The 20793-nt window shown below is 34.2% G+C and overlaps 3 protein-coding genes across 11 annotated transcripts; 1 reads left to right on the forward strand and 2 right to left on the reverse strand.

The window, feature by feature from the left end:
- The first annotated feature begins 2448 nt into the window (after nt 1–2448).
- LOC108206239 (uncharacterized calcium-binding protein At1g02270) lies at nt 2449–6802 on the forward strand. 4 transcript variants are annotated; one of them, XM_017376471.2, is made up of 10 exons: nt 2449–2853; nt 2950–3045; nt 3160–3265; nt 5003–5217; nt 5288–5364; nt 5512–5626; nt 5754–5879; nt 5972–6073; nt 6168–6278; nt 6471–6802. In XM_017376471.2, exons 1-10 carry the CDS (start codon nt 2755–2757, stop codon nt 6684–6686), a joined length of 1263 nt encoding a protein of 420 aa, XP_017231960.1. In that variant the 5' UTR covers nt 2449–2754; the 3' UTR covers nt 6687–6802. The 4 variants fall into 4 exon arrangements, with proteins under 4 accessions (XP_017231960.1, XP_017231959.1, XP_063943495.1 ...); XM_017376470.2 differs by having other exon boundaries at nt 2607–2853; nt 5754–5888; XM_064087425.1 differs by having other exon boundaries at nt 2607–2853; nt 5512–5611; nt 5754–5888.
- Nucleotides 6803–7271: 469 nt separating this feature from the next.
- LOC108206188 (transcription factor E2FB) lies at nt 7272–13253 on the reverse strand. Of its 6 annotated transcripts, none has more exons than XM_017376406.2 (14): nt 12925–13253; nt 12038–12227; nt 11893–11952; nt 11691–11776; nt 11531–11619; nt 11376–11430; nt 9141–9193; nt 8988–9038; nt 8827–8875; nt 8573–8638; nt 8418–8494; nt 8035–8224; nt 7801–7867; nt 7272–7695 (listed from the first exon to the last, which is right to left on the reverse strand). In XM_017376406.2, the coding sequence occupies exons 1-14, from the start codon at nt 13024–13026 to the stop codon at nt 7580–7582; spliced, it is 1251 nt and encodes a 416-aa protein (XP_017231895.1). In that variant the 5' UTR covers nt 13027–13253; the 3' UTR covers nt 7272–7579. The 6 variants fall into 6 exon arrangements, 5 of the variants coding, with proteins under 5 accessions (XP_017231895.1, XP_063943498.1, XP_063943497.1 ...); XM_064087428.1 differs by having other exon boundaries at nt 7336–7695; nt 8035–8238; nt 8569–8638; nt 12044–12227; nt 12925–13242; XM_064087427.1 differs by having other exon boundaries at nt 7336–7695; nt 8035–8238; nt 8569–8638; nt 12925–13242.
- A 554-nt stretch (nt 13254–13807) lies between these two features.
- LOC108207512 (5'-3' exoribonuclease 3) lies at nt 13808–19634 on the reverse strand. Its single transcript, XM_017377951.1, has 23 exons — nt 19446–19634; nt 19249–19354; nt 19094–19170; nt 18784–18975; nt 18568–18687; nt 18354–18416; nt 18155–18256; nt 17813–17875; nt 17535–17705; nt 17348–17425; nt 17102–17251; nt 16906–17028; nt 16589–16684; nt 16398–16493; nt 16194–16264; nt 15950–16078; nt 15783–15859; nt 15663–15703; nt 15490–15564; nt 15167–15303; nt 14960–15037; nt 14758–14833; nt 13808–14650 (listed from the first exon to the last, which is right to left on the reverse strand). The coding sequence occupies exons 1-23, from the start codon at nt 19632–19634 to the stop codon at nt 13808–13810; spliced, it is 3153 nt and encodes a 1050-aa protein (XP_017233440.1).
- Between the last annotated feature and the right edge of the window lie 1159 nt (nt 19635–20793).

A 20793-nucleotide genomic window follows, 5' to 3' on the forward strand; every position in this document is an offset into this window, starting at 1 on the left:
CTGGAGATGGGCAACAGGAAGGAGGAGAGACATAAGGAGGCGGAGGATTAAGGACTGTCGGGCTCACCACCTCCGACCAAGACCCGAACGACGGAGAAAATGCCGATTTGTCTTGCATACATATGACTATTATTCTACAGCGTCCTTTTTATTTTTCCAATTGGCACGTAGAATATGTGAATATGTGAAGATATCTGCTAATTGATCTCGAATGATGAATATATGAATTTTGGCTATTGTTCGCGGCGGGAATGATATCTCCGGCCGCCTTGTAGCTATTGTGGAGGTCAATATAACAGATGAAGAGGTTGGATATGGTGGTGCAGGGAAGTTCGAAGGCGGGTTGCTGATTAGGATGTTAGGTATGGTGGCACATGATTGGGTAGGGGTAGTGTGGGGTTGATCGGAGGAAGGGTGGAGTGCAACAAATGGGGATTTTAATATACTTGTGTTATTTTGGTATTTAAGGACGTCAACACAACTTGTTATACAACACATTATGTAACTAAGAGAGGTGTATTGGATTGGGATTTTAAAGCATTTTTTTGCATTCATGAAATCCGAGGGTATTCGATTGGAATTGTTTGAAATCCATTAAAATCTTGAGGTATTCGATTGGGATTTCAAATTATGCTACAAAATCTGATGGTATTCAATTGAGATTTTAAATTATACTTTAAAATCCGATGGTATTCAATTGGGATTGTTTAAAATCCATTAAAATCTGATGGTATTCAAATGCTGATGGATTTTTTTTCATTTCATAAAATGATGGATTTTGTGGCATTCTTCAGTGTATTTTAAGTTTTTTGAAATCCCACCAAAATCAATGGGATTTTGAAGCATTGCACCTAAATCCTATCAACTCTGCGACATTTTATCAAGAATCCGCAAAAAATCAAAATCCCATGCAATCCATTAAAATCCATAGACTAAAAACAATCCATTGAAATCCCAATCGAATACACCCCCGTAAGTATGATTTTAAATATTAAATTTTTAAAGTCGCATTTGTGATTGATTTTGATTGATCAGTTACAAATATGGTTGCAACAGTTACAAACTGTATTTGTGAAAATATTTTCTAAAGGCGAAATTTTTGAAAATAATTTTTTCCTAACAGAATTTTTGAGAATATTTTTTAAATCTTGAATATTTTTTTTTTGGAAAAAGTCCTATTATTGATTATTTTGAGAGTACAAATATCATTAGCAATATTATATTTTTGAAAACGAGTAATCCTCATTAATCGTTCACTTTTAGAACACATATATATATTTATGTGATAATATAACTTTCTAATTTACATGTTGTATTATATCAATAGTGATGCTTCGCATTTTTTCAAAAAACTACATATATAAACACCGACGTGAAATTAATGGAGGTGTATTCGATTGAGATTTTAATGGATTGTTTTTAGTCCATGGATTTTAATGAATTATATGTGATTTTAATTTTGTGCGGATTCTTGATAAAATTTTGCAGAGTTAATAGGATTTAAGTATAATACTTTAAAGGGAAATTCTCGATGGTACACTCATAGAATTGGCTTTTCTCAATGGTACCATCGCATTTTTGACTTCTACCAGTGGTATCCTCGTACTTTTAATTTACTTTCTATGGTACACTTGTGTACTTTTGATCTACTCTCTATTGATTTCAGATTGTAAAACAAATTGTATACTTGAAATCCTTGCGAAAAGTTACATAATATAGACCCTTAAATCATGTAAAACAGAGTCAAAATGAGTGAGATATTAATGACAAAGTTTGGTTATGAAGTTTGAGTATATCTCACTCATTTTGACTCTGTTTTACATGATTTAAGACTCTATTTTATGTAACTTTTCGCAAGGATTTCAAATATACAATTTGTTTTACAGTTTGAAATCAATAGAGAGTAAATTAAAAGTACACGAGGGTACCATAAAGAGTAAATTAAAAGTACGAGGGTATCATAGAGAGAAGTCAAAAATGTGATGGTACCATTGAGAAAAGCCAATTCTATGAGTGTACCATCAAGAATTTCCCTACTTTAAAATCCTATTGATTTTGGTGGGATTTCAAAAAATTTAAAATACACTAAAGAATGTCACATCCATCATTTTATGAATTCCAAAAAAATCCATGAGTATTTGAATACCATCAGATTTTAATGGATTTTAAACAATCTCAATTGAATATCATCCGATTTTAAAGTATAATTTAAAATCCCAATTAAATAACATAAGTTCTGTAACATAATTTAAAATCTCAATTGAATACCTCAAGATTTTAATTAATTTTAAACAATTCCAATCAAATATCTTCCGATTTCATGAATGAAAAAAAAATATTTAAAATTCCAATCCAATACACCCCTTATTTTTCCGACATTATAAAAAATAAAAACACTTCATACCATTTTTTAATTAGAAATCACGCTACTGTCGGTTGACTCGGTTCACGGTTGATGTATTAGGCAGATAAAAGAAAAATTGGTACGGATCAAAACCATAAAATATAGCGCCCTCTCATTTCAGACAACATTCTCATCATCATCTTTTGCACTGCTGCTTAAGTTTTCAATTTTTATGACCAACTTGTGCACTGTTGCTCTAAAATTCTTAATAGCCCACTTTGCCCTGACCAACATTGGATTCATATATATTCAGTATTTTTGATGTTGAGGTGTTTGATTGAAGTCCTATGTGAAGTTTTTTCTTGCTAATCATTTAAAAAAATTTGTGCTGGTTGTGGTTGTTTACTTTGATGGATGAACAAAACCAAGCAAATGGGTGTTTATTGGGACATGTATCATGTACTACTTTTAACATTCTGGCCCCAATTTACAAGCGTTTGAGTGACAAGGTATATCCATTTATATACTCATTTGAGTGTTTTATGATGTGGGGTACTTCGTTTTGAATGATTTTGTAACTTTTTAGCACTTGTTTGAATTTTCAGAATTGTGAAAATGAGTTTCCCGAACTTTGGGTTAGCCGGAATGAGAGCATTTTGGATAAGTTACTGGAGATTAAGTCCTCGATTATATGTCTGCAGGTATGCGTACATACATTGCTGTTTTTTTTTTTCCTTTATACTATCTGTATGATTGAATATGTTTGTTTAGTGTTTTAATATGGTATTTATAGTATAACTGTTTGTTCACTTCAGGAATTTTGGGTGGGGAACGAAGAGCTAGTTAAAATGTATGAGAAGAGACTTGGAGAAGCTGGTTATAGAACGTACAAACTAGCTCGTACAAACAACCGTGGAGATGGTAACGATTCTGTAATTTCTGCTCTGGTAATTTGAAATTGTGCATCACATTTAGTTATAGCTATTCTTATATTAATTTTTGTGATGGTGAGCTTAATTTAGTCGATCAAGTGTTCAAATTATTCTGGAAGCATATATGTCTCTCGCAACATGATAGTTAAATACCAGGAACCTGGTATCACATCATTCTGTGCATTAGAATTGTAGTTTTCTTTTTATTAAAGAAAAAATTAGTGAATGATTTGCTTTCCCCGAATCCTTTTTAGTGATAAAGACTAGAACATTAAATCTGCATTATGTGTTTCATATTACAAACCTTGTACTGAATAATGCAAGTAAATTTAAGCACATATTTATTCAAATATTGCAATAAAAGAAATATCAACCAGCACTTTCTAAAGGGTCATCAATGAACTAAATACACAAAACTACCCTATGTTGCATTGTGTTTCATGTACTTTACTAGTTTTAGGATGTTATAATATTGACCTATGATGCTCAGACTCTTTTAAAAGGATCCGACACGGACACATATCAGGGTGTCAGACCTTTCAAACTACAAAATTAAAGACTCGGGGACACGTTTTATAAGGATCCGACACTTGGATTTGGACACTGCAATTATTATTTTTAATTAATATGATTGTTCTTATAAATAAATACCTATCATTATATTATACTGCATAACAAACAATTGCACAAATTAAGGCAAGAGTTGCTTCTTTTCTCCTTTTACATCCATTTCACCTCTGTTTCTTCATATATTTTCTTATTCCTATCTTCCTCTTAGAGATAGGTCACTGAAATTAAAGATAGGTTGTCTAAGATGGAGAGTCTGGTTTCTGGATGATGTTCGGATCCGGATCCCAGTGTCAGTGTCAGTGTCGTGTCCTGTGGACACGGTTACGGCTGGGTTTTCCGGAGAGTCCGAGCATCACCTGATCTAGTATTTGACATTCTACTCTGCTAAGCCATTTTATGATTTTTATTTTTTTTTTAAATGTATTTTCTAAAAGAAATCAGCCAAAAAGTATTAAATTTTGTCTTAAGTTATTGATTCTCCTAAAACCTCAAGGTGTTGGGAGTTGGACTTAATTGGATCTTATTATCTTTGACATCTTAAACCAGAGTGTTGTTTTAGCAAACAACATACAATTTCCCGACACTAATTTTAGTTTCTTTACAGGTTTTTCTTAATAACTGAAAGTAGAAGGAACGTATAAGTTTGCTACATAAATTAAAGTAATGAACAACCCAATCTAGACAATGATTTTCTGTATTAGAGGGATACAACTAGATGAGGAATCAATGTTTTATAAGTACCGGATACACTTCATTTTGGGTATTGTTACGGACTTTAGGTTAACTTGTATGCTTCATTTAGGTTAACTTATTATGAATATCAATTTTCCTGAGCGAAAAATTTTCAGTCATTTGCTTAGCAGATGAAAACTAGAAAATAATACTAACCAATTTAAAGTCGACCACTTGTCTAAACTTCGTTCGTAATTCTTAAAACTAAATACTTTCACACCTCTTGTAAATGTGATTTGTTTCTTCTTCCCTTGTTTTCAGATAGTAGTAAGATTTTCTTTTTTATAGAACTATTAATATTATGATTTTCTTACCTCTTTGTCGTATATTGAGTGCCTTTTTTTATTCTTATTTGTAAATTGACATTAAGTTACAGGTCTATGTATATATATGTGCTGATGAAAATAATTCACTCTGATCTTAGGTCTACTGGCAGCAGTGCACCAGAACTCTTTCCATGTTTTGGGTTACAAGGAATGTGTAATTAATGGTATCGGTGATCGTGTTGCTCAACTCTTAGATCTTGAACTTGTTCATCCTGAGGACCAAATTCACAAATTGGGGATGAGAATGATTTTAGTGAATACTCACCTAATTTTCCCACATGATTATAGATATTGCTTTGTCAGGCTAAAACAGGTATTGTGTTGATTATTATCACTACCAGACTGTGCATGTCTGCCAGTGCTAACATTGATCCACATTTAAGGTATACAAGATTTTACAGTTCATAGAATCATACTGCAAAGAATACAAGCTCCCAGCTGTTCCTATAATTTTATGTGGGTAAGTAAATGTAAGTTTAAGGTAACCAATAAAATTCCATAGAAGAATTTGCTTAATTGATACTTGGAAACAGTTCATGGTTTCTTTTCCTCTTCCCCTGAATTTTATTGTTCCTGTTATAGTTTGTATTACTAAAAAATTCTGTAGGGACTGGAATGGGAGCATGAAAGGAAATGTCTGTAGGTTTTTGTTGTCGCAAGGTTTTGTCTCAGCCTATGATATTGCTCATCCATATATGGGCCATAATGTTGGTAACTGCAAGGTTAACATATTTTCTTTGTAAAAAACAAAATATGTTTTCTCTCTCTATATATACATTTGTCTATGCGTGCGTATATTTCTCCAAAATAATCATTACTAAGGGATTGTAAATTTCATTACCTATTTAGTGGGTTAGTCACCATAACCATAGAGGAAATATATGTGCTGTGGATTTTGTTTGGCTCCGCAATCCCAACATTCTGCAGAAGCCACTAAAAAGGAGTTTCATGGAAGCACTTCTTAGAAATTTTTATGTATGTCAGGTATTTCTTGTAATATTTTCTTAATGGCCCATTAATGCCTTGGAGTCATTTGGGTGTAATTTCTTTTGTGTTCTTTGTCACAGCAACTGCAAAGTAAAGTGACTGAAGGTATCTATGCACCCCCTTCTCCTCAGACTGATTTGAGTTGTCTGACCTTTACTCAGTTTTCTGATGCCCTTGCCAAGGTATTTTTGGGTCCTCTTTGGACACAAAAAGCTTGCTTCAAAATTTTATATTTTTTAAAATGTGACAAATACTTCTGTATCTATGTTTCTACAGCTACAGTTGATTGGTCCTCCTCATAATGTCTTTACTGCTGAAGAAATAAAGGATTTTTGGGATCAAATAGACTGCAATGGAGATGGGATGATCGATATGTCACACTTCTCCGTATGTCCATGCACTTTTGTCTTGCCATTATAATTTTTCAACACGATCCTATCCTTTGAAATATGTGTGTGTGTGTGTGTGTGTGTGTGTGTGTGTGTGTGTGTGTGAGTGATATACAAGCTGCTTCATGAATTTTGAAGTTTTCGTTTGTGCATATCATTAAAGAACACATTTGATCATCAAACCTTTCAGCAACAGCAAGGCAAGTACATTGATGAAGCTGAAACTCAGTCAGAAGAATCAGCTGATGCACTCACCACAGTGTCTAAGGTTGGTTTTAATGTTGATAAAGCAATGCTCTTTCCTGTGGAAGTTGAACAAGGTACTTGGCCGGAGAGCTATTCTCTGTCTGATCACGCATTGTTGACAGTAGAGGTTTCTATGGTGCACATTCCCATGCTACACTAACATGTTGCTGGTTCAGTAAATCTCATGTAGTAAAATCATATTCAAGTTAGTAATTTTTGTTATATGGTGAGATTAATCGCAAAGTTATGTCTTTTATGCAAGTTCAGTTAAATTAACATTTGTACATACATTATACATACTCAGTATATATACATACATAAAGATGATCAAGAGAAAAAGAATATATCTTCCCTATGTCATTTAGCTGTATTACTGTGCATGTAGAGATTCTCAACTCTTGTAATACATTGGAATATTTGGCTTTCTTCAAAAAACTTGAACAAGTTTCTTCTCAGGAGTTCGTGGATTTAATGTTTTATGTAACATATCAGTATCTATCTTGTTGGTGTTGGCGCATTTTATCTCACATCACGTATGTTTGGGAACACTTTTTGTTTTTTGTTCTGGATCGGGCCAGGAGATTGCCCTTCCTATTTATGGCTCAATTTATCCAAAATAAAAGGCAATCTCTAATAAGTTTCAAACATGGGAAGAGCAAGAAATAAACTGTTTCCCCGACGAAAGGGCCTACAGTATATGTATGATTTTTTGCCCTGTAAAGTAGCCAGATACACATACTAGAGATGCTTGCAAACCTGAAGGTACCCACTTGTCATGATTTCTCTTGCTATTACCAATAACATACAAAGAACAAAATCGGAAAATTTGATGACCATTCTTTTACTCCTAAACGGGCATCATTAATATTACACTACTATACATCAAACAAGATGGCTCCTTACGTTTTACAGCTTACTACTGTGACTTACTACAGAGATACATTCAGATGATTATTGAGAGTTACAATGCCTTATGGTTTAACTAGTGGCTTTCTGGATGATCACTCGATTATTCTCCCAAATGCTTAATTATGTATTAACATATACACCAGGTCACTTTTCTGTGCTCTTAACAGAGGAAGGGGCTTCTGCACTGGAGAGAGGTCTGCTAAAGTTAGCAACTGTGTAGTCATCATAAAGTTGCCCAATCTCATTCCATTCAATTCCAGCTGTCGTACTAGTCATGGAATTCACTGCAAGTGAGAAACTTATGACTAGAAGAATGGCGGGGGGAGTGAATGTTGTGAACTAAATCAACAATGGTAAAAGGATACACCCTGTACTCCACATATCTGTAATGCTAATATCGCCCTCAGATATAAGCCAGTAATCTGCATCAATCTGCATAGGCGAACAAAAACTTGTTATTAGTTAACGTGTTCCCATTTATGCTTTTGCATCTACGGACTTCAGAAACATAATTCAACTTTAGTGTAAAGTTGCTCAGAAACCTGAACAGTGGTATAGACTGGCAGTATGATAAATTATAATAACTAGCTAACACTTACGTCCACATCTGGAACTATCTTCATGATCCCATTCACAAAGTCTTGAGATGTAATAGAGTCTGAGCATTTTGCATTGTCTTCCTTCACCTGCATTTCAGTCTCAGTTCCCCTGCTTTCTTCGGCTGTTACTGGAGCAAGGCTTTGGGGTGCCTCAGCACTTTTAAATTCTTCAAGCTTTTCCTCGAATTGACTAGGACAGGGATTCTTTTTTAGATAATTAGATGGTAAACTAGAAATCATATACACAAAAAATGGGGAAAGTAAAGTAAAGCTGGCCGGATTAGATTACCCGTTATCTTTATTAACATAATTAGCACAGAACAACATTTCTCTGTACAAGAAAATCGGAAAGGTCCATGGAACTGATATGAAAGTAAACTTACCTGACAAGATAAACATCTATGGGACCCATGGTACTTCTCAAGACAATTCGATATCTCCTCTGAGGATAGTCGACAGCCTGATAAGCAACAGGAACTTGTCTTAAAAATAACTTCTACACAAGATATGTATAATTTTTTAAGTTCAAGTTACCAACTTCGTCTGGATCAGGGACTTCAAGGGTAGTGCCATGTGGAGCTTTTATTGCTATTAGTGTTTCATTCTAGAGACACAATGGGCAGTAAACAACATATTTTAGTAACAATAATAAAATCTGGCAAAAAAAAAGAAAAAAAGTAACAATAATAAAAAAAAATGTTCATGTTGAATATTTTAAAGTGAAATGTGTAGTTTTTAGAAAAGATAAAGCTAATAAAATAACTAATTACATATTACTGGGAATATTACTACCTGAAAGCAGGGCAACAACTTGATATCTTCTTCAGTGACAAAAAGCCACCTAAAAAAAGACATTTAAAGACAGAATGAGTGAGATAGACCACTTAAATGCATAACATAACAAATAACTGCTATTTTTGTGATACATGTAAATGTATTACTTGATATTTCACCTTTGATTATTTTTATCCTCGCTTAGGTCTCTCAATTTGTCTTGTGCTTCTCTGCAGTAAGATAACAATTATGCAATATATAAGGCTAGAAGCATCAGCAGAGTGTATTCTTTATCAAATTTTATGGTTCTCTCACAGTCAAATAGAAATAACCTTATTTTTTCATCCAAACTGTGTTCCTCCATGGAAAGATGTTCAACATCTGCCTGCAAAGGGAGATGTATCAATTGAAACTAATGCTGCATTCTCTAAATTAACTTTCCAATTAGTAAGTTCTAATCACATTTTATAATCTGAAATAATGGAATGCACAAACATTTCTTGTACAGAATAATAATATGCAACTCAATTCATTACAGCCTTTTTAATATTCAAACCTTAACTTTGCATTATTAGACGAACAATGTTTTGCTCACAAGTAAGTTGACATAACTGAGCAGATACAACCTTAATTTTTACTGGATTGTGTTTTAAATTGGGTGCAGGGTGAAATAGATACTCAAAAGAATTGGATAGAAAAAGTGAACAGGTTCACATCACATTACTGAACCTCATTTTAGGTCTAATGGATGAGAATGAGAGAAAAAATATTATATGAGAAGATGATAATGGGTAACAAAAGGTTCGCATCACCCATATTGCCCATCAATTGGAAGCCACTCATAAAATTCAGGCAAATTTATCACCTCGAAGTATTCAGATAACAATTTTGGGTCTGTTCTTACAATTCATGTTATTTAATCTCAGCCCACGAACATGGTTTAAATTGTTATAAAGCCTTTATTAGTTATCCCTAGAACATTTAAATATGGAAGTTCAATCTGGTTAAACAGGAAATTAAGCGAAAAGCTTAGAACATACTGACAAATATTATTTAAGTTCACAACAGTTTTAAATAACCTTATCTGCATCTATTAAAGTTAATAGTTAAAGCCTTTATTAATTACTCATAGAACATTTAAATATGGAAGTTCAATCTGATTAAACAGGAAATAAAGCGAAAACCTTACAACTTACTGAAAAATAGTTTTTTAGGTTCATAACAGTTTTTAATCTCCTTATTTGCATCTATTAAAGCATATGCTATCACTCCTCCCTCTTCTGATACAGCACTTTTCTTATTGTGCTTGTGGACTGCACAGAAGACTACCATAGGACTCAATAACTTGACAGGGAACACATTATATAATACTAACCTAGAATATAAGATATTATAACTACAAAACAATGGCAATCATCTCTCAACCATTTGGAAGGGTGTTTGAATTGTGGAGTCTCAAAATGGGATTGGGATCTGTAAAGCAGCAAGTTATGACAGTGCACGAAGAGGACTTGAACCCAAAGGTGGTGGATGGAGAGTTTGCGCAGGAGGGAGTTGAAGACTATAAATCTTTTATCTTAGTTTGTGTTCGCATGAATGTTTCTAAAATCTGTCTTCAAATATTCTGCAGCTATTTTATTATGTCAAGAGAAAGTTGTTGACGTGTGCTGGTTTTTGTTTTGTTGGACCTCCTGAGTTGCTTCTTCTCATGTAAAGGCCTCACAGAATCATTTTGTAAGCCTTTTAGGTTTTGACCCATGGCCTTCAAAAAGATAAATTTCTTGAAAGGGAGTACATGTTAGAATTATATAATACTAACCTAGAATATAAGTTATTAAAATCTAATATTACGTGTAGATTACTAATCCTTGATTTTTCTATTTTATTAAAATTTCTATTACACTTCCCAATAGAGTTTGAACAAATACATAATAAAAAAAGGTAACATATACCATGAAAAACAATATGAAAAAAATATGGTATCCCTTGTGAAAATTACCATTGCGTTCTAACAAAGTGACAGATATGTTATCTCCTAGGAAGCATGAATGCGAGTGCAAGTGCGCGGTATGGGGATAAGAGAATTTGGCAAATTCAAAAATATAGGAATTTCGGTGCAGGGGGATTCGGAAATATTAATATATTAAAAATATATATTATGCATATATTTCAAGAGTTACATTCATATTTTTACCAAATAATCAAATAAATAAGTTTATTATACTTAGCAATTTACATAATAATTTGATAACATAATTGTTGCATTTTAAAGTAGTTAACTGATAAAGTAATCAACTAGTTACAGAATTAATTATTTAACAAGAATCCCCGAGTGCAAAGGAATAGAAAAGAATCAAGTGCGTGGTGCGGTGGGTGAGTGAAGACTGAAGAATCCCTGCTTTCTAGGTTATTCATCTTCATTATGTCCTAAATTAGATTTATATTTATTATCCATCTCCTTAGAAAGTAAAATCAATAACATTAAAGCTACAAGACGAACAAATTTTCCTTAAAGTTCTTTGCATTTTACGCTGGGAAATCAGATTAAAAATTACTGTATATTGTACCTGTAAGCTACCAACAGTCTCCTCAATATCCCTGGGCATTGCAGCATCAATTCCCCTAGTTAATTGATAGAGTGATTAGCATATTTGGTGTTAACTCAGAAAGGAATGGAACACAAGTCAGTATTGATCATTTCAATTTTAAACACTTTTCCTACTTCCACTGAATTCTGTTTTTGAGCTTCTTTTCTATGAGACCAGTTCCTTCTAGAACATTTGTAATATCATATATCCGCCTCTTCTGCACCTGTAACCAGCACAAAACTTTTGATACAAGAGCTAAACAAAGCACATGACCAATTGTCAAAGAATAGTCACCTCTAATGTATCAGCAGCTTTATTTAGATCAAGAATACCATCTTCTGCATGTTTGATTAGATTTATGAACTTCTTGGTTAACAGACCTAGGTTGGGACACAGATTAGTGTCTTAACATATAACTGATACAAAGACACAAAATGCAGAAAATAAAAAATAAAATAGGCTCCAATGTTGGCTAAGGAGAACAGCTAGAGATTACCTAGAGAGCTATCATAGCGACAGGGACCAGCTGGAGTAGGGTTGTTGGCTGAAGGGGAACCTGCATATTCAAGTATTTCATACTCAGGCTTTCAGATGCTGAGGGGTATCATTTTGGTCAGTAGAGAACTTTTAAGACGACTCACCAACACCTGATACAGGAGTAGATGCAGTCTGGTTGAACTTAGCAATCCTTGGTACTTTCTGTGGCTTCCCACCTTTTTTAGGCGCAGGTCTCTGAAAAGGACTGCTGACATCTTCAGTAAATCCAGAATTTGGGTTCTGCTTGTTAAAATCTCCTTCAAACTCGGGCCCTTCAAATTTGCGCTTCATTTGCTATTATACCATTTAACAAAACATAGTAAGCAACAAAACTACTTTGGTAAATATACTTATCACGAAAAGAGAGAAGTAACAAATCATATTTTGTAGTAAAACCAAGATCACCAGAAAAGGTATTATTTATAACTTCACCCATGAATTCTCATCAACGGTCTAGATAAATCCATAAACTATATATTCTTATATCCCGATTCTTTAAGTTTGTCAAATGTCTATCTTGACGCTGCCTTAAAAAATATCTGAGACATAATAGGTCTTTTGTTTCCACAAATTACCTGAGTAATAGACTGCACAACATATAAACTTCAACATCTTCCTCAGCATCTCAGTTTCTTGCCTCTCTCGATTAAATAGTCTTATTTCGCAAGCATCTACTACCTCATGACTCCCTCACTACCTCAAAGTCAGTACGAAGTTTAATTACAAGACAGAATCCGGAAAGAAAAATAACAAGTTTTGATATACGAGCTATTTAATCATCGAAAAATAGTGTGAACAAATTTCTACATTACTTATCCGCAACTTGAAGTTCCGGTTAACATAACAATCAAAATCAGCTCTAATTAACAAAACGGCAACAGTAAAAAATTGTAAGAAACTAATAACAGCATCATTTCAGCCACTATTTCGAACTCTTTAAAACATGAAAATCAATAGCTTGCACAACTGAATTAAGCTGAAAATTACTGACAGGAGATTGAAGTACGGCGGCGTCTGATGACGTGGCGGCGGAGGAGAAGCGGCGGTGATCAGAGAGCGGCGGCCGGAGAGAATTCCGATTGGGAGCCGACATGGTGAGCTGTGATCGGATGAATCAGGGCCGGGGAATTAGTGAAGCTTGGGGATTTATGTAGAGGGAGATGAATAGTTCAGCCAATTGAAGTGGATGAATGAGTAAGATCTGATTGGTAACAAGGTGCTGCTGAATTAAACAAGTAGAGAGAGAGAGAGAGAGATGGAGGAGGATGGGAGGGAATTTGGTTCGGATATAGATGTGGAGGGAAGCAGCGAACTCCCCTTTCTACTCTTTCGCTAAATTAATTAATATGTTTTGTACGATTTTAATTATTGTTTATGATATCGGTCGAGAGATGCTACAAAATTTAATTAATTAAAAAAATTCATCAATTTAATAATTAAAATCTAATTTAATTGAAATCTAGTTATTTGTTTCAAAAATTTCCGATAAATTTGAATTAATAGATCAACCAATCAGTACTGATTTCAACCGTCATAATATTTTTTGAAAAAAATTTAAAAGTATTAAACATAATTTTTGTATTTTTTGTAAATAAAGTATCGAAGCAAAGGCGGGGATTACTATTTACACAGAAAAGATAAAAGTTGCTTAATTGGATTCTCAAGTGTAACATTAAGGATTTTCATGAGTGAACTATGCACAATGAATAAAGTTCAACATAATATGTGCCGCATGCAGATTTGAGTTTTCTAAAGCTCAAATTTGTGATCAGAGCTCACACAGTATTAAAGCTTTCAACAAGAGACCAACTGGTCTATAACTTCATTTTCATCTCCAAAAGACAACTGAAAACACTAATCTTGGTTACAAGCTATTATCTTGCTCGACTTTCTCCCCTCCAGTGTCCTCTACCAGATTTCATCGATCCCCACGTGTTATTGTTTGTCGATTGATTGGACGTCGATGTCATTGCGGCTTTTCCTTCTCCTATACCAGATTGTCTTGCTTGCCATACATTGCTATTTGCCTGTTCATTGGATGATGATGTCCAGGCAGCTTGTGTTTCCCATCTAGCTGAACCCGTTGATCGCCACACATTACTATTTGCACGTTCATTTGATGACGATGTCCAGGCAGCTTGTGCTTCCCCTCTACCAAAACTCGTTGCTCGCCATACATTGTCATTAGCATGGTGATAGGGTTCTTGTGTCTCTCCTCGACTCAGATTCCTTGCTTGTCGCGCATATCTGGTGTCTTGTTGATTAAAACTTAATTTTTCTGCAATTCGAGTTTCCCCTCTTGCTAGCTGCACCTTATTAACTTGTGGTTGATAAGGCTTATATGTCTCTGTAACTTGTGTTCCTCTTCCAAAACTCGGCCTCCATTTCTCATTATGCTGCTGCAAAGGCGAGTTGAAATTATGCGGCCTATTATGTCCTGTCAAAGAGTTCCAACAAAAGTTTGAATTTGGAGTCATTTTTTCCATCTTTCCTGGGGCACCTGATGGTCTTGCAGATTCTGCAGCTATTGCCTTGCCTCTCCCACTGCCCCAACCTAAACCAGCACCTTTCACGATCACAGCTCCAGCTGGTGTCGAGTCTGTTACATTCTTGTTAGTCTTCCACTGCCTATGGGGATTTTGATTTCTAGGAGAAGGCCGGTGCCCCTGATTTTCATGCCACAGCTGAGTCTCGTGAACATCAGCTTCAGTAATTGTCTGCATACATAGAAACCAATTGACAAAGTTTAACAATTTTTCATGTCGAAATTGATTTTACACATATTCTGTTGCTAGTAAGTTGATCAGTCAAACTGGGGTAGTACCTCTTCCGGAACTACAACACCTTCTAGTTTACGTGGATAATGCATCCTATGCGGGGGCAACTTGTAAAATACGCATCTGCAGCGTAAAAGATGACTATTTATTCATGATCTATATTACCCGACTGACAAATAAAATAACATCCAATTGACGATAAGTTAGCCAAAAGAAAAATACTGTCTTCTCCTGGGATAGCATACTTACAGAATATCGTTGTCATATAAGGAAAGCTTGTCAGCTACATTTTCCTCCTTCAGAAGCACAGATCCATTAAGCCCATGGCTGAAATTATGCAAATTACATATACATATGTAAAATATCGACTACAAATGTACTAACAATTAAAATTTGACCACAAAGAAACATTTAAAGCTGTTTACCAAAATTCGTAATATGAGAAACATGCCTTACCTCAACTTCGCATCGATATTTCTTTCATGAAAATGCTCATTGGAGTCAACATTTTGGCGATCACAAATAATTTCTGAGCTTGTTCGTCCCAGAAACAACATATCAAGGCCTTCAGAGTTCCTGATAACTTCATCAGCCTACACACACGCGCACACACATATATATAGATGAATTGTCCTACTGGAATCAATATACAGTATACTGATACAGATTTGTTTAAAAATTTAATTTTTTGATTAATTAAATATCCTAAATCAGTATATAGTGAAGAAAGGAGCACTGTAGTCATTGAACCAATTAAAATCAGCAAAGGTTGCATTCACCTGGAGCTCACACTCCAGCTTTCGTGTCTCTGCTAGAAGACGACTTTCTTCTATGAAAGGAAGTTTGCATATGCCCTACATGAGGATATGTTACGTTAAACATCAAAACCATATCACAGAAACAAAACTATGCTACATATGCCATATATATGAAAACAAAGAAATCAGCAAACCTGCCACGTGTGGCGTGTACCATCAACATCGATCTGAAAATCTGCATATTGAGAAACACTGAATCAGCCCGATTTCAGAACAACAAAACTACTTTTATAGACTATAAGATGAACCCTGGCCTGTCTGATAAAAGTCAATGATACTGGAATCTTCATCTTTCATTAATTTCTGATAAGGTATAGGTAGTGCATGAGCGCTGCAGGAGAAAAAAACAAGTACTATACAAATTAGACAACTTTAAATTCAGATAATAACAAATGATCTCTAGATAATCTTTAGGCACCACCTCCTCGGAGGGAAAACACCCATAAGCTGTTCAAACGGTTTGAATGGTAAACCCTTCTGGAAATGTAGTTTTACTTGTGAAAGCCCCTTCATGTCTGACGCAAATGGACCATAATGATATGGATAATACCTAAAAATGTTAAGTTTTAATTAACAGTAGCAGTCTAACGTCATGTACACAAGTACCTTCTGATATACAAGTCAGCATAGGAAGACACAAAAGCACACTTCTTTTACAGTCTTACCATGTCCAAGAAGGTACTCCCGCAAAGTAATATAGAGTCACCCAACAAAGGCCTTCCGTGTACTTCTCAACCTATAAGAGAATTGTGGTTTATCAGGCTATTTTCTCAAAAATATTTCCAATTACAGTAGAAGGGGAGTCCCCTTCATTACTTTGTTACGTGTCAGATATATACTAAAAGGTTATTTTATATTCTTACACATACCACAGATCTTCTTATTTGTTCAATATCCACAGTACTAGTTAGCTCAAATTTTTCCATGTAGTATCTGTCTCTGTAGCCTGGTAAATTCAATTTTACCTGTGAAAACGAAATAGCTGTTGTCTTAACAATTCCAAATTAAGAGAGTGTTCTACTGTTCCTCTAGAAATGAAGGACAAAAGTCTTAATGTTACCTTGTCACTTCCAAGCCCGCCATTCTGAAAGCTGTCAGCAGCTTTCCAAATATATTCCCTAAGTTTGTCTTTCAATTCTTTTGTATTTCTCAAAATCTATATTATCACAGCAGTAAAAGCATAAATTCCTAGTTATCGTATAAGTAAGGAAACATACATGCGCATGTTAGAGAATTATTATCCAAAATTAGGACAAGTGGAACATAATTTCATGCACTACAGACAGCAATGTAATAGTCATTTGTATAGATCCAACAGCGAAAACAATCAAGTGTTACTCTATGCAACTGCATAATACAAAGAGGCAGTTTTGGTACCAGTTCTGGATCATTGACCCCATTTGCAGATGTATGCAAATCTTCTGAGAAATTTCCTGAAATTCTCAAAGTTGATAAATGCAATTCACTTGTTCCCACGTCTTGGTTTTCATCATCAAATCTCTGCGAAAATAAGAAAGTTTCTTTAGCATCACATGTGGAGCAACAAAACAATATATATTTATTTTTCACTGACTGAATCCTCATATTCTTTAAGGATCTTTCTGAGCATCCTCCCTCTCTGGTCTGCCCTTTTCCTGAATATATTTTCTTCATAATTGCCGACCAAGAGAATGAATTTCTCAACTCTTTTAAGCTTTATATATCCCGACTTCTTGTCATTCGCCTAGATAATGCAGAGCACCAAACGGAGTAGATACATAATAAATCTCGGTGAGAAGATAAATACTGAGAATGATAATAAGAAATATAAAAAACATACACGCTGCATGTCAACTAAGTAACCTCCAAAAACTTTAAACTCTTTTTTGTAGACATGCATCAAGAGATCAATACATCCCTGCCATTTCAATCCAAGTTTATTAGTATGTGCAAATAATAATGTGGCACAGAAAATCTTAGAAACTGGCTGCGAATGCATGTGGAGACTGAATTAGTTAATAGGTTACCTCATGGATGTACAGAGTAGGCATGTGTGGTAAGAAATCATTCCCACTAAAGAAACATATAAATATGAAATCATCAACGAGCCTTTCAAAATCAGGTTGAAATTTCTCAGGTGGATCATTGATTTCCATATCAAGTTTCAGATACTCTCTTAGAATCCACAAATGAAGAAACTGTTTAGAACATATAAACACACAGTACAACATTGTCAGCAATGCATATATTTCCTTACACTTAGGGAACCAAAATTAGAACTGATAAACAAAAAAAAATATCAAACCTGGTAATGTTTTGCGGATTTTTTGGCATTATATACTTTTTCTGACATTTCTTTCTCCCCACACTGAATAACATACCAATTACTATAAGCAAAACAACTTAAAACTCTTGCAAAAGCCATATACAATTTTTGCATTAAGACATAACTATAGAATCAGCATATAACTCCAGCCCAGTGATAAAAAGTTTGTTTTTTTTTTTTGCCAGAAGATAAAAAGTTTGTTTAATTCACTTTCAAAGTCTTAGAGAAAAAAAAATCACAGTGACATACCGATTATTATATCACATGGTCCATATGAACAATAAATTGAAAAAGCAAATTTGTTAACGAACAATCACGTACCTTTTCAGACCCTTCTGTTGACTTGGTCATATTTCTGGGTTCACCACTAGCTACAACTTGAGTTGTATGACCACTGGAATCCGGAAGTTGCACCAGGATATCCTAGATAAAAACTTGTTCAATTGTCTTATTTTGCTCAGATATTCATTGGACATTAAAAATATCATCTAATTAACAACATAATGATATTATAACGCACCTCTCTCAAAATCGAAAAATGAATTTCATGGGTAGCCAGGGCCAGCATAATAAGATCGGCATCCTGCAACACAAAAACACAATTATTTAAATGAGAGTGGTGACATCTTGAAACTAACAAATTTGATGGCCAATTATTTAAATGAATATGAATTGAACTTTCAGTAATTGCTGGTATATTACAAATATCATATGTAGTATATTATCATTCATACCAAGCCATAAACACAATGTTGTGTATTTGGATCATATTCAGTGAACGTACGCTGAAGCCTGATAAAGGAAAAAATCTTGTGTTCCCCCTCACCAGGAACACTGGAATCAGACAAAAGGACCTAAAAATAAAGACGAAATTTTTTAATCACATTTAGCAACTACAGACTCATAACGTGGTGTAGTTTACAGAATGGAGGTCCGAGTCATAGATCAACCTTAACATCTTTCCAACCAGGATCATTTTTCATCCGAAGCTGAATGTATCCTTGAAGCTCCTTCGATAACTTAAACATAAATTCTGTCCCTGGTGTTATGATGTTAGAGTCCGCAAGTTCAGTTTCTTGTTTTGGAAGAAGTTGTTTACCATCCAACATAAACTGCCTTCTCAGCCTCTCTTCTTCTTTTTCCTAAATTTTAGAGAAAGGTACTTCTAGTGAACAAATATATCAAACAAACATAACGAAGTAAATCAAACATGATAAAATGAGCTAGGGTTAGGCCTGAAAAGGCAAAAAAAAAACTAACAATTTGTTCTGCATCCTTTGCATTTCTGAACCTTCTGGTTCTCTGTTGATTCATTTTTGCTCGTGGAGCAACTCCATCTACAAAGAATATTATTTTTATGCGCAAACACGAGCTCGCTATGAAATAAAGAAAAAAATAATGGCATGCAAAATTACCTATTGCAAGATATAAAAGCCTCCGGGGCCTCACAATGTTGAAAAGCCTGTCGATATAACCGAATATATTTGTAAAAACTTGATCAAAAGTCTTCGGAGCACCGATCTGCAAAAGAAAACTAGATGCTAAAACAAAAAAAATGCATTTGTAAAATTTTGTTTCTTGAGTGAACTAAAGATGGAGGATATACAAGCACATCAGCGTTATCTTCGGGGTGGAAGCATGGATGGATAATCCCGTTCATGTCGAGATAGAGATTATCAAACTCCATTCCATTGGGATTGGGAAGGCTGGAATCAACACACTCTCCTTTTTCTTCCTTGGCGTCAACTACAATCGTCTCGTACTTTCTTGTGAGCCATCTATAAAACGAAGGCACGCCCATCCTTTTTTAACTTATATTAATTTTCTCTCCTTGTTGAAAACCCTGTAATGGGTACTTGCAGGGGTATATAGTACAAGTGAGTAGGTGAAGATGAAGGGACAGATTGTGTTATTTATATGTAGAGTAGGCTATGGTCTCAAAGTATATATGGATATGCGTGCGAAGATTAAATCATTCATTATTACTAGTAGTGCTGGTGTTAAGGAGGAGTGCTAGTGTACATGTGTAGTCTACGCGTACAGAGGAGAGTGGTGATTTGGTGACACTTGGCCTGCCTACGGGACTGCTGCCATATTGCATGCACGAATATCGGCAACGTTTTGAACCAGGAATATTAATGCTGCTGTTATCTTATCGACTCCCCCGTGAGACGGAAGATACTCGTATACTCTATATCATCATGATATCGTGTATACGCAGACGGCAAAATTATAGCACTCCTCCGAGTACCATTAAATATCGCGGGCACATGTTTTAATCAACACCTAAAACAAAATCATTTTTTTTTTTAGTTTTAAACGACAATACTGCTTTGGTAATTTTATTTTTAAAAAGGATAAAAAGTAAATTTTTGCAAATTTTATTACCATGTCAATAAATTTTAGAATATATTTTCCCCGTTTTTCTCGTTTTTTTACAAATTATTTTGCATTATTCGATATACATTTTAAGCTGTATATATGATATATTTTCATAACTTATTTTTAGAATTTTTCTTTTACTGTAAATATATAAATATTAATTTTTATTCAGAAAATAATTAAAATAATTTGTGAAGCTAAATTATAGTATAAGAATTTAAAATATGTGAAACTAAATATGTCTTTTTTTAATCAAATTTTACACATAAAATATGAAGAGAATTGTAATAAATTTATACCGCTAGAAAGTATATTTTATTTGTTTTAATATATAATTTTCAAATCTAATAAATTATCAAAAAAATAAAATGGAAATGATAGTCAAAACTCGACCATTTAATAACAACAAAATTAAATAAGACAATGGGTTAATTATCAAGTTGGTCACTGAAGTGGGCTTAATGTATTAAATTGGTCACTGAACTCAAAACGGTATCAAGACGGTCACTGAAGTGGCCATAAATATCAAACAAGTACCCTGAAATATAAGTTCAAGAAGTAAAAATATTATTTATAAA

This window comes from Daucus carota, chromosome 2 (assembly GCF_001625215.2).
Source record: "Daucus carota subsp. sativus chromosome 2, DH1 v3.0, whole genome shotgun sequence".
In the NCBI taxonomy this organism is placed as follows: Eukaryota; Viridiplantae; Streptophyta; class Magnoliopsida; order Apiales; family Apiaceae; genus Daucus; species Daucus carota.

Excerpts from the sequence above, each read along its gene's own strand:
- LOC108206239 (XM_017376470.2), top strand. The coding sequence starts at position 2,755 with ATGGATGAACAAAACCAAGCAAATGGGTGTTTATTGGGACATGTATCA. Across the intron at positions 3,266-5,002 it reads TACAAACAACCGTGGAGATG|GTCTACTGGCAGCAGTGCAC; the intron begins GTAACGATTCTG and ends CTCTGATCTTAG. Across the intron at positions 6,074-6,167 it reads TTTCTGATGCCCTTGCCAAG|CTACAGTTGATTGGTCCTCC; the intron begins GTATTTTTGGGT and ends ATGTTTCTACAG.
- LOC108206188 (XM_064087427.1), bottom strand. The coding sequence starts at position 13,026 with ATGTCGGCTCCCAATCGGAATTCTCTCCGGCCGCCGCTCTCTGATCAC. Across the intron at positions 9,039-9,140 it reads AGTTTGGATGAAAAAATAAG|AGAAGCACAAGACAAATTGA; the intron begins GTTATTTCTATT and ends ATCTTACTGCAG. Across the intron at positions 7,696-7,800 it reads AGATATGTGGAGTACAGGGT|CTGGAATTGAATGGAATGAG; the intron begins GTATCCTTTTAC and ends CTAGTACGACAG.
- LOC108207512 (XM_017377951.1), bottom strand. The coding sequence starts at position 19,634 with ATGGGCGTGCCTTCGTTTTATAGATGGCTCACAAGAAAGTACGAGACG. Across the intron at positions 17,426-17,534 it reads CTACTCTGTACATCCATGAG|GGATGTATTGATCTCTTGAT; the intron begins GTAACCTATTAA and ends TTGAAATGGCAG. Across the intron at positions 14,834-14,959 it reads TTATATGACAACGATATTCT|ATGCGTATTTTACAAGTTGC; the intron begins GTAAGTATGCTA and ends TTTACGCTGCAG.